The sequence below is a fragment of the Cherax quadricarinatus genome, chromosome 8 (genome assembly GCF_038502225.1).
Source record: "Cherax quadricarinatus isolate ZL_2023a chromosome 8, ASM3850222v1, whole genome shotgun sequence".
Classification (NCBI taxonomy): domain Eukaryota; kingdom Metazoa; phylum Arthropoda; class Malacostraca; order Decapoda; family Parastacidae; genus Cherax; species Cherax quadricarinatus.
This window is the reverse complement of record NC_091299.1, coordinates 62086753-62099610: the sequence shown is the minus strand read 5'-3', so window position 1 is coordinate 62099610 and position 12858 is coordinate 62086753. Positions and strand designations below refer to the sequence as shown.

The following is a 12858-nucleotide window of genomic DNA, read 5'->3' as shown; positions in this document are numbered from 1 at the left end:
GTGTCTACGTCCACAGCAGGACTCGAACCTGCTAACTCTGTATCAGAGTTCACAGTACTTTATCACGAGACTAGACCCGTGATAAAGTACTGTATAAAAATGCACAATACTTCTAAACTGTTGTATTCTGAGCACCTCTGCAAAAACAGTGATTATGTGTGAGTGAGGTGAAAGTGTTGAATGATATATTGTGTATAAAAATACACAACATATCTCTCCAAACTGCCAATATCCCAAACCCCTCCTTTAATTGTACTTCCCATTTCCAGGACTCAAGTCCGGTTATATAAAATAACCGGTTTCCCTGAATCTCTTCACTAAATATTACCCTGCTCACACTCCAACAGATCGTCAGGTCCCAAATACCATTTGTCTCCATTCACTCCTATCTAACACGCTCACACACACGCCTGCTGTAAGTCAAAGCCCCTCGCCCACAACACCTCCTTTACCCCCTCCCTCCAACCTTTTCGAGGATGATCCCTACCCCGCCTTCTTTCCCCTACAGATTTATACGCTCTCCATGTCATTCTACTTTGATCCATTCTCTCTAAATGACCAAACCACCTCAACAACCCCTCTTCAGCCCTCTGACTAATACTTTTAACTCCACACCTTCTCCTAATTTCCACACTCGAATTTTCTGCATAATATTTACACCACACATTGCCCTTAGACAGGACATCTCCACTGCCTCCAACCGCCTCCTCGCTGCAGCATTTACAACCCAAGCTTCACACCCATATAAGAGTGTTGGTACCACTATACTTTCATACATTCCCTTCTTTGGCTCCATAGATAACATTTTTTGCCTCCACATACACCTCAACGCACCACTCACCTTTTTTCCTTTATCATTTCTATGATCAACCTCATCCTTCATGATAAATTCTCACTACAGGCAGCACACTCCACCAATATTCAATACACTAAACCTACTCACCATACAAAACATCCATACTTATTACTGCACCTATTACATACATAGAACACTTAACTCTGATATTAACCCTCCCCTCAAACATCTCCTTGCCAACCTCAACAGAACACATGACCATAACACAAGGCACAGATCACTCTTTGATGTTCCTCGTGTCCATCTCACACTATGCAAAAACTCAATGCATATAAAAGGCCCTAAAATCTGGAATTCATTACCTGTAAATATAAAAGAAACACTACCTGTTTATAAATTCAAGTCTCTTCCCAAAGATCACTTACTCACCCAAAACCAAATAAATACTGAATAACTTAACCTTATAAATTGTATATCTTAAATGTTTCTCACAATTATATTACATAAATGTTAAACCTAAAACCCAATCTAACTTTATAATTTTTTAAATACACTACCTAACACAATACACCATACGACTGAATGTACAACAATGCATGCAACCATATGACCTGTCTTTGTAATACTCATTTATGCTTTATAGTTATCTGTTTACAATAATGTTTTATCACTGATTTCATCATTGCTTAGTTAATCTTAAGTTAATTTTAAGCCAGCCCGTAATGCTATGCATATAAGTGGCTTTGGCATGCTGCTCTTACCTGTATTTTTTTGTACCTCTGTATGTATGCTAAAATTACTAAATAATAAAATAATAATAAAAAATCCATCCGCCGACACGTCAACTCCCAAATATCTGAAAACATTCACTACTTCCATACTCCTCCTCCCCAATTTGATATTCAATTTTTCTTTATCTAAATCATTTGATACCCTCATCACCTTACTCTTTTCTATGTTCACTTTCAGCTTTCTACCTTTACACACATTCCCAAACTCATCCACTAACCTTTGCAATTTTTCTTTAGAATCTTCCGTAAGCACAGTATTATTATTATTATTATTATTATTATTATTATTATTATTATTATTATTATTATTATTAATTTCTCCTTTTATTATTATTTAGTATTATTACAGGATTATTTGCTCCCGGCATTATTATTCTTACATTTTATTATTTTATTATTTTATTATTTTATTATTTTATTATTTTATTATTATTTTATTATTAGAAAGATTATTTTATTAAACCCAGAGGGGTTTATTATTATTTTATTATTATTTTATTATTATTTTATTATTTTATTATTTTATTATTATTTTATTATTATTTTATTATTATTTTATTATTATTTTATTATTATTTTATTATTATTATTATTATTTTATTATTATTATTATTATTATTATTATTATTATTATTATACACAAATGTTCCACCACCTATACATCATTGATTTTGAGTGACATTGAGTTGAGAACATTTAATATTTAATCTCTGACAGTTTTTAGGAACTTAATGGGATAGACCGTCATAAATGCACAAGACTAATAAGATTGTGTGTGTTTCTCCACACACAGAGTTTAGCAGTACGCGATGCAGTACAGGAGTGCCTCCAGAAGGACCCCAGTGAGAGGACGGAGGATGACATTAAAGTGCTGTTGGAGTTTACACAGTGGCTGCGATCTTTTTCCAATATGACTTTGGCTGTCAGGAAGGCCATGTCTCAAGCTATGGTAGGTTGTATGCCTGTCAGGAAGGCCATGTCTCAAGCTGTGGTAGGTTGTATGTCTGTCAGGAAGGCCATGTCTCAAGCTGTGGTAGGTTGTATGTCTGTCAGGAAGGCCATGTCTCAAGCTATGGTAGGTTGTATGTCTGTCAGGAAGGCCATGTCTCAAGCTATGGTAGGTTGTATGTCTGTCAGGAAGGCCATGTCTCAAGCTGTGGTAGGTTGTATGTCTGTCAGGAAGGCCATGTCTCAAGCTGTGGTAGGTTGTATGTCTGTCAGGAAGGCCATGTCTCAAGCTGTGGTAACTTGCAAGATGTTGCTGTGCATTCAACGTTGTCATATAAATGCAGTTGAAAGACAATTTATATCCAAAATTGAATTGTTTGGTAAAAAGCCTGTATAGTATACACAAATAACCCACACGTAGAAGACAAACTTACGACAACGTTTTGGTCTGACTTGGACCAAGTAAGTGACTAGTCAATGGTCCAAGCTGGACCAAAACGTTGTCAGAAGTTTTAGTCTGGTATGTGCGGGTTACTTGTGTATTGTTCCAGTCATGGTATTGTTCCTTTATTATTCTTTATAGATTGACCTATTCAGTTTTTAATCCACTTTTGTTTATCCACATTTTCAAAAATAATCATTATATAGAGGAGATATATGAGAGCAGATGTAGAGCACTTTTAATTTATATTAATTTTGTCATAATTGGCAGTGTACTTCACATTACAATTAATAACTGAAGAATCTTGCAATCTTATACGATGACTTGTGTGATGCAGGTGTTTGCAGTGGTGGAGGAAGCTGGCACTGTCCTCATGAATCATGGTAAGGAGCTGGACTCGTGGAGTGTCATAATTAATGGTCACGTTGAGGTAACCCAACTGGACGGCTCTGTCCATCAACTTCATCTGGGAGACAGGTAACTCAAAAACAGAATTCATGTCTTGGTTTAAAAAAAAAAAAAAGAGATTTTAAAAATGCTTGTATATTGTAATATGATATTTCAAAATCAAAATTTGAGTCATAGAGTAAGAAAAGAGGTTTAAGAAATGTTTGTATATTTCAGTAATAATTTTTTAAAGTTTGTTAAACTGATGTTTATTAAATTGTAGATCAGTTACTTTTACAACTTAGTAAATACTGTAGTGCTTGATTTATGTACTGTAATAATTCCAAATAAAGAAATTTGTTTATAATTATTGTTACTGCATTCATGATGGAAGTGCTACACCTGTAGGGGTGATATAGAGTCTGCGGAATGGGGATGGGAGCTTTGATCCGAGGAAGGGAAAGACTGAGCCGGTTCTGAAGATCAAGATCCTCTTTCCCCGGCATCAAAGACCCTCCCACCAGAGATTTTTTATTCAGAGTCATGACACAACCTGCACATGGGAGAATGAAACTACTTAATTAATGGTCTAGGTCAGACCGAAATGTCGTCACAAGTGTCTTAGAGCTCAGTTGGTAGCACACACAGCTCACACATTGAGTGTCCATGGTATGGGTGGAAGCATTGGGCATGTTTCCTTACACCTGCTGTCACTGTTCACCTAACAGCACGTAGGTACCTGGGTATTAGTCACCTTACACCTGATATCCCTGTTCACCTAGCAGTAGGTAGGTACCTGGGGTATTAGTCAACTAGTGTGGGTCACATCCAGAAATGCTCTCCATAACCAGGGGCTTTCTATATAGCATGTCAGTGATGTTATCCATGCCTGTATAAGTTGTATCATGTGCTTGTAGAAATAAAGATTATTATATTATATTCTCCTGTATGTGGGGTTATTTGTATATTGTTCCTTCTTATTTTTTTACAGTCATGATGACACATGCGACCACAGTTATACAAGAATGTCAATACACTAACCAAAATCTCTCTGTTCCAGTTTTGGTATAACCCCAACGATGGAGAAACTATACCACCAGGGTATCATGCGTTCTAAAGTGGATGACTGCCAGTTTGTGTGCATCCCTCAGACAGACTACTACCGCATCCTCCACCAATCAGAGGAGAACATCCGTCGTCATGAAGAGAATGGAGTGCCTGTCTTAGTGACAGAACAAAGACCTATAGATGCAGGCAACAGGAAGGGCAACATTGTTATTAAGGTTGGTGGCAAGTGCTGCACTATTAATATCATTGCACGAGTATATTGTGGTAAATTGTGTCTGGTACTAGTACTGTGCAGGTAAACTGTGCTTGATACTAGTACTGTGCAGGTAAACTGTGCTTGATACTAGTACTGTGCAGGTAAACTGCTTGATACTAGTACTGTGCAGGTAAACTGTGCTTGATACTAGTACTGTGCAGGTAAACTGTGCTTGATACTAGTACTGTGCCGGTAAACTGTGCTTGATACTAGTACTGTGCAGGTAAACTGTGCTTGATACCAGTACTGTTAAGTCCTCTCACTTTGCAACAGTAATTACTTTGTTTTGTTGCAGGGCACTGCAGAGAGACTGATGCAACAGTTGGTGGAGGTGGAGAACAATGTGGACCCAACTTATGTGGAAGATTTCCTGCTTACACACAGAACATTCATTGATTCTCCACTGACTGTCTCCAATAAACTGTTACAATGGTAAGAACTAGGAACTCTCTCTTGCTAGAAAACTGCAAGTTGTATAGACCTAACCTCCCGCTTTAGAGTAACCATCGGTAGCATGCCCACACATGCTGGCCCTGGCCAAGAATCCTGAAACTCATAATACAGAACACCAGTAGTTTAGACAATAGCTACCCTGAAAATGGTGTGTAATCAAAAAATCTTCTAAAATAAACTGTTGAACCTGTGGATACAATAGGGTTATGGTCCTCAGATCTCAAAAATGGCAAGCAAAGTTTTTTAGGTCTCAAAATTAAAAAGAAAATGTAATTGTAGGTCTTAAATTTACTCTAATATTTATGGTTGGTAGGCAGCAACCACCCAGGGAGGTACTACCGTCCTGCCAAGTGAGTGTAAAACGAAAGCCTGTAATTGTTTTACATGATGGTAGGATTGCTGGTGTCTTTTGTCTGTCTCATAAATATACAAGATTACAGGTATGTCTTGCTACTTCTGCTTACACTTAGGTCACACTACACATACATGTACACGCTTATTTATACACACTCATCTGAGTTTTCTTTGATTTTATCTTAATAGTTCTTGGTCTTATTACTTTTCCTTTTATATCCATGGGGAAGTGGAGTAAGAATCTTTCCCCCGTAAGCCATGCTTGTTGTAAAAGTCAACTAAAATGCCGGGAACAATGGGCTAGTAACCCCTTTTCCTGTAAAGATTACTAAAAAGAATAAGAAGAAAATTGTCAAAGTGGGAAGTCTGAATGTGCGTGGATGTTGTGCAAATGATAAGAAAGAGATGATTGTGGATGTTATGAATGAGAAGAAGCTGGATGTCCTGGCTTTCAGTGAAACAAAGCTGAAGGGGGTGGGAGAGTTTCAGTGGAGAGGAATAAATGGGATTAGGTCAGGGGTTTCAAATAGAGTTAGAGCTAAAGAAGGAGTAGCAATAATGTTGAAGGATAAGATATGGCAGGAAAAGAGGGACTATAAATGTATTAATTCAAGGATTACGTGGAGTAAAATAAAGGTTGGATGTGAAAAGTGGGTTATAGTAAGCTTATATGCACCTGGAGAAGAGAGAAGTGTAGATGAGAGAGAGAGATTTTGGGAAATGTTGAGTGAATGCATGGGAAGTTTTGAACCAAGTGTGAGAGTACTTGTGGTTGAGGATTTCAATGCTAAAGTGGGTAAAAATGTTGTGGAGGGAGTAGTAGGTAAATTTGGGGTGTCAGAGGTAAATGTAAATGGGGAGCCTTTAATTGAGATATGTGTAGAAAGAGATTTGATAATAAGTAATACATATTTTATGAAAAAGAGGATAAATAAATATACAAGGTATGATGTAGCACGTAATGAAAGTAGTTTGTTAGATTATGTATTGGTGGATAAAAGGTTAATGGGTAGGCTCCAGGATGTATATGTTTATAGAGGGGCAACTGATATATCGGATCATTATTTAGTTGTAGCTACAGTTAGAGTAAGAGGTAGGTGGGACAAGAGGAAGGTGGCAACAACAAGTAGGAGGGAAGTGAAAGTGTATAAACTAAGGGAGGAGGAAGTTCGGGTGAGATATAAGCGACTATTGGCAGAAAGGTGGGCTACTGCAAAGATGAGTAGTGGGGGGGTTGAAGAGGGTTGGATGAGTTATAAAAATGCAGTATTAGAATGTGGGGCAGAAGTTTGTGGTTATAGAAGGGTGGGGGCAGGAGGAAAGAGGAGTGATTGGTGGAATGATGAAGTAAAGGGTGTGATAAAAGAGAAAAAGTTAGCTTATGAGAGGTTTTTACAAAGCAGAAGTGTTATAAGAAGAGCAGAGTATATGGAGAGTAAAAGAAAGGTAAAGAGAGTGGTGAGAGAGTGCAAAAGGAGAGTAGGTGATAGAGTGGGAGAGGCACTGTCAAGAAATTTTAATGAAAATAAGAAAAAATTTTGGAGTGAGTTAAACAAGTTAAGAAAGCCTAGGGAACGTATGGATTTGTCAGTTAAAAACAGAGTAGGGGAGTTAGTAGATGGGGAGAGGGAGGTATTAGGTAGATGGCGAGAATATTTTGAGGAACTTTTAAATGTTAAGGAAGAAAGGGAGGCGGTAATTTCATGCACTGGCCAGGGAGGTGTACCATCTTTTAGGAGTGAAGAAGAACAGAATGTAAGTGTGGGGGAGGTACGTGAGGCATTACGTAGAATGAAAGAGGGTAAAGCAGCTGGAACTGATGGGATCATGACAGAAATGTTAAAAGCAGGAGGGGGGGATATAGTGTTGGAGTGGTTGGTACTTTTGTTTAATAAATGTATGAAAGAGGGGAAGGTACCTAGGGATTGGCGGAGAGCATGTATAGTCCCTTTATATAAAGGGAAGGGGGACAAAAGAGATTGTAAAAATTATAGAGGAATAAATTTACTGAGTATACCAGGAAAAGTGTACGGTAGGGTTATTATTGAAAGAATTAGAGGTAACCTGTAATTGTTTTACAACTGTAATTGTTTTACATGATGGTAGGATTGCTGGTGTCCTTTTTTTCTGTCTCATGAACATGCAAGATTTCAGGTATGTCTTGCTACTTCTACTTACACTTAGGTCACACTACACATACATGTACAAGCACACATATACACACCCCTCTGGGTTTTTTTCTATTTTCTTCTAGTTCTTATTCTTGTTCATTTCCTCTTATCTCCTTGGGGAAGTGGAACAGAATTCTTCCTCCGTAAGCGATGCGTGTTGTAAGAGGCGACTAAAATGCCGGGAGCAAGGGGCTAGTAACCTCTTCTCCTGTATATATTACTGAATGTAAAAGGAGAATCTTTTGTTTTTCTTTTGGGCCACCCCGCCTCAGTGGGATACAGCAGGTGTGTTGAAAGAAAGAAAGAATTAGAGGTAAGACAGAATGTAGGATTGCGGATGAGCAAGGAGGTTTCAGAGTGGGTAGGGGATGTGTAGATCAAGTGTTTACATTGAAGCATATATGTGAACAGTATTTAGATAAAGGTAGGGAAGTTTTTATTGCATTTATGGACTTAGAAAAGGCATATGATAGAGTGGATAGGGGAGCAATGTGGCAGATGTTGCAAGTATATGGAATAGGTGGTAAGTTACTAAATGCTGTAAAGAGTTTTTATGAGGATTGTGAGGCTCAGGTTTGGGTGTGTAGAAGAGAGGGAGACTATGTTCCAGTAAAAGTAGGTCTTAGATAGGGATGTGCAATGTCACCATGGTTGTTTAATATATTTATAGATGGGGTTGTAAAAGAAGTAAATGCTAGGGTGTTTGGGAGAGGGGTGGGATTAAATTATGGGGAATCAAATACAAAATGGGAATTGACACAGTTACTTTTTGCTGATGATACTGTGCTTATGGGAGATTCTAAAGAAAAATTGCAAAGGTTAGTGGATGAGTTTGGGAGTGTGTGTAAAGGTAGAAAGTTGAAAGTGAACATAGAAAAGAGTAAGGTGATGAGGAGGAGTATGGAAGAAGTGAATGTTTTCAGATACTTGGGAGTTGACGTGTCAGCGGATGGATTTATGAAGGATGAGGTTAATCATAGAATTGATGAGGGAAAAAAGGTGAGTGGTGCATTGAGGTATATGTGGAGTCAAAAAATGTTATCTATGGAGGCAAAGAAGGGAATGTATGAAAGTATAGTAGTACCAACACACTTATATGGGTGTGAAGCTTGGGTTGTGAATGCAGCAGCAAGGAGGCGGTTGGAGGCATTGGAGATGTCCTGTCTAAGGGCAATGTGTGGTGTAAATATTATGCAGAAAATTCGAGTGTGGAAATTAGGAGAAGGTGTGGAGTTAATAAAAGTATTAGTCAGAGGGCTGAAGAGGGGTTATTGAGGTGGTTTGGTCATTTAGAGAGAATGGATCAAAGTAGAATGACATGGAGAGCATTTAAATCTGTAGGGGAAGGAAGGCAGGATAGGGGTCGTCCTCGAAAAGGTTGGAAGGAAGGGGTAAGGGAGGTTTTGTGGGCGAGGGGCTTGGACTTCCAGCAGGCATGCATGAGCGTGTTAGATAGGAGTGAATGGAGACAAATGGTATTTGGGATCTGACAATCTGTTGGAGTGTGAGCAGGGTAATATTTAGTGAAGGGACTTGAGTCCTGGAAATGGGAAGTACAATGCCTGCACTCTAAAGGAGAGGTTCGGGATATTAGCAGTTTGGAGGGATATGTTGTGTATCTTTATACGTATATGCTTCTAAACTGTTGTATTCTGAGCACCTCTGCAAAAACAGTGATTATGTGTGGGTGAGGTGAAAGTGTTGAATGATGATGAAAATATTTTCTTTTTGGGGATTTTCTTTCTTTTTGGGTCACCCTGCCTCGGTGGGAGACAGCCGACTTGTTGAAAAAAAAAAGAATTTATGGCTACAAAGGCTACGTAAATAATACTATTTCTTACCTTAAATCTTGGTTGCTGGTGTATGTTGATTTTGAAAGGAGTAAAGAGGTATGGTATGGTCCTACTGGGCTGTGGATCATTGGCTGAGGTGGATAGCTGAGGTTCTTGCACTGATGTTGATGGTTGTAATGGAGTACTGAGAAATTCTGCAATGCATCTTACATCTGGTTTATCCTGCAGTACTTTATACAGCTGATGGTAAGGCATCATCATCTACTTCAGACCCCATTTCAGAGCAGTGCTTGTAGTTATGTCACTGTTCTCTTCAGTGAAAGTCTGCAACTTTATCAGTAATATGGAACTGCTCATGTAGCTGTTGTAACATTAAATTTATGTGCAGGTTCTTCATCCTCGTCTGTTGTCTGGCTTCCTTGTACAGGCCGGCTTACCTTTACAGTGCTTCACTTTACAGCATATCACTTCTGGCTTCCTTGTACAGGCCGGCTTACCTTTACAGTGCTTCACTTTACAGCATATCACTTCTGGCTTCCTTGTACAGGCCGGCTTACCTTTACAGTGCTTCACTTTACAGCATTTCACTAATGGAGCGATTTTCAATTATACTCATTCTTCATTTCTTCAGACTTCCTACAATAAATATATTCACCACTCGCTATATAAGCTAAGGATGAAAATACTACATATTTTAAGGCAAGCGCAGTGATTGTTGCAGTGACGAAGTTAATGATGTGATAAATGAGGAAAAGGTAGCTTATGAGAGGTTTTTACAAAGCAGAAGTGATGTAAGAAGGACTGAGTATGTGGAGAGTAAAAGAAAGGTGAAGAGAGTGGTGACAGAGTGCAAAAGGAGAGCAAATGATAGAGTGGGAGAGGCATTGTCCAAAAATTTTGCTGAAAATAAGAAAAAAATTTGGAGTGAGATAAACAAGTTAAGAAAGCCAAGGGAATGCATGAATTTGTCAGTTAAAAACAGAGTAGGGGAGTTAGTTGATGGGGAACTGGAGGTATTAGGTAGATGGCAGGAATATTTTGAGGAACTTTTAAATGTCGATGAAGAAAGGGTGTCAGTAATTTCATGCACTGGCCAGGGAGGTATAACATTTTTTAGGAGCGAAGAAGAGCAGGATGTGAGTTGGGGGAGGGGGGGGGGAGGTGCGTGAGGCATTATGTAGAATGAAAGGGGGTAAAGCAGCTGGAACTGATGGGATCATGACAGAAATGTTAAAAGCAGGGGGGAATATAGTGTTGGAGTGGTTGGTGTTTTTGTTTAATAAATGTACAAGTGAGGAGAAGGTACCTAGGGATTGGCAGAGAGCATGCATAGTTCCTTTATATAAAGGGAAGGGGGACAAAAGAGATTGTAAAAATTCTTTCTTTCTTTCAACACACCGGCCGTATCCCACCGAGGCGGGGTGGCCCAAAAGGAAAAACGAAAGTTTCTCCTTTTACATTTAGTAATATATACAGGTGAAGGGGTTACTAGCCCCTTGCTCCCGGCATTTTAGTCACCTCTTACAACACGCATGGCTTACGGAGGAAGAATTCTGTTCTACCTCCCCATGGAGGTAAGAGGAAATAAACAAGAACAAGAACTAGTAAGAAAATAGAAGAAAACCCAGAGGAGTGTGTATATATATGCTTGTACATGTATGTGTAGTGTGACCTAAGTGTAAGTAGAAGTAACAAGACGTACCTGAAATCTTGCATGTTTATGAGACAGAAAAATGGACACCAGCAATCCTACCATCATGTAAAACAATTACAGGCTTTCGTTTTACACTCGCTTGGCAGGACGGTAGTACCTCCCTGGGCGGTTGCTGTCTACCAACCTACTACCTATAATTGTAAAAATTATAGGGGAATAAGTTTACTGAGTATACCAGGTAAAGTGTACAGTAGGGTTATTATTGAAAGAATTAGAGGTAAGACAGAGAGTAGGACTGCAGGTGAGCAAGGAGGTTTTAGAGTGGGTAGGGGATGTGTTTACATTGAAGCATATATGTGAACGGTATTTAGATAAAGGTAGGAAAGTTTTCATTACATTTATGGGTATAGAAAAGGCATATGATAGAGTGCATAGGGGAGCAATGTGGCAGATGTTGCAAGTGTATGGAATAGGTAGTAAGCTACTAAATGCTATGAAGAGTTTTTATGAGGATATTGAGACTCAGGTTAAGGTGTGTAGAAGAGAGGGAGACTACTTCCCAGTAAAAGTAGGTCTTAGACAGGAATGTGTAATGTCACCATGGTTGTTTAATATATTTATAAATGGGGTTGTAAAAGAAGTAAATGCTAGGGTGTTGGAGAGAGAGGTGGGATTAAATTATGGGGAATTAAATACAAAATGGGAGTTGATGCAATTACTTTCTGCTGATAATACTGTGCTTATTGGAGATTCTAAAGAAAAGTTGCAAAGGTTAGTGGACGAGTTGGGGAGGGTGTGTAAAGGTAGAAAGTTGAAAGTGAACATAGATAAGAGTAAGGTGATGAGGGTATCAAGCAGTTTAGATAAAGAAAAATTGGATATCACATTGGAGAGAGGGAGTATGGAAGAAGTGGGCTTAGATCTGGACGGTGTTGCTGAAGCCAGCATACACCGCACTGTGCTTGACATGACATGTGCATGACACTGTAATTACACATTCACTTGACCTCTAAGGTGCTGTCACAAAACAAGATATAATTTTAAAAGCATTAGGATTAGTTTGCCTGAAATGCACTTCAGATTAGTGGCTTTCTCTTGTGTTTACCAGTGATTTATTACAAGCAAACATTATCTGTACCGCATAAAGAAATGCAGAATTGTGGTGTATTTTATTGTATTGCATAAATGAAGGTTAGTACTATACACTCTGAGAAGATCAACTTATACAGACAGAATTTAGTGAGCTAAAGAAACAACACCCTATAAATTTTTTTGTGTGTAAATAGTTTGTATCTTTTTGTGTAAATAATTTACAAATTTTTTGTGTATGACTGCATTGAAACAGTAGTACAGTGGATCCCCGGTTCACGATATTAATCTGTTCCTGAGAGCTCATTGTAAACCAAAATTATCGGAAAGCGAATAAATTTTCCCCATAAGAAATAATGGAAATCAAATTAATCCGTGCAAGACACCCAAAAGTATGAAAAAAAAACTTTTTACCACATGAAATATTAATTTTAATACTGAAGAAGACATGCACAGTTACATGACACTTACCTTTATTGAAGATCTGGTGATGATTGATGGGATGGGAGGAGGGGAGAGTGTGGATGGTCTTAGTGTTTAGAAGGGGAATCTTCTTCCATTAGGACTTGAGGTGTCAAGTCCTTTTCCGGGGTTACTTCCCTTCTTCTTTTAATGCCACTAGGACTAGCTTGAGAGTCACTGGACTTCTGTCGCAC

The 12858-nt window shown here is 38.5% G+C and overlaps 1 protein-coding gene across 5 annotated transcripts in view; it reads left to right on the top strand.

Moving 5' to 3' along the window:
• Window positions 1-12858, top strand: part of LOC128685297 (rap guanine nucleotide exchange factor 2) — an 832363-nt gene that overhangs the window by 733604 nt on the left and 85901 nt on the right. For 4 of the 5 annotated variants that reach the window (XM_070083069.1, XM_070083072.1, XM_070083070.1 and 1 more), the window contains 4 exons: window positions 2381-2536; window positions 3315-3454; window positions 4425-4647; window positions 4984-5120. In XM_070083069.1, coding sequence (XP_069939170.1) covers window positions 2381-2536; window positions 3315-3454; window positions 4425-4647; window positions 4984-5120 — 656 coding nt within the window. The other variant, XM_070083074.1, reaches the window with a different exon arrangement.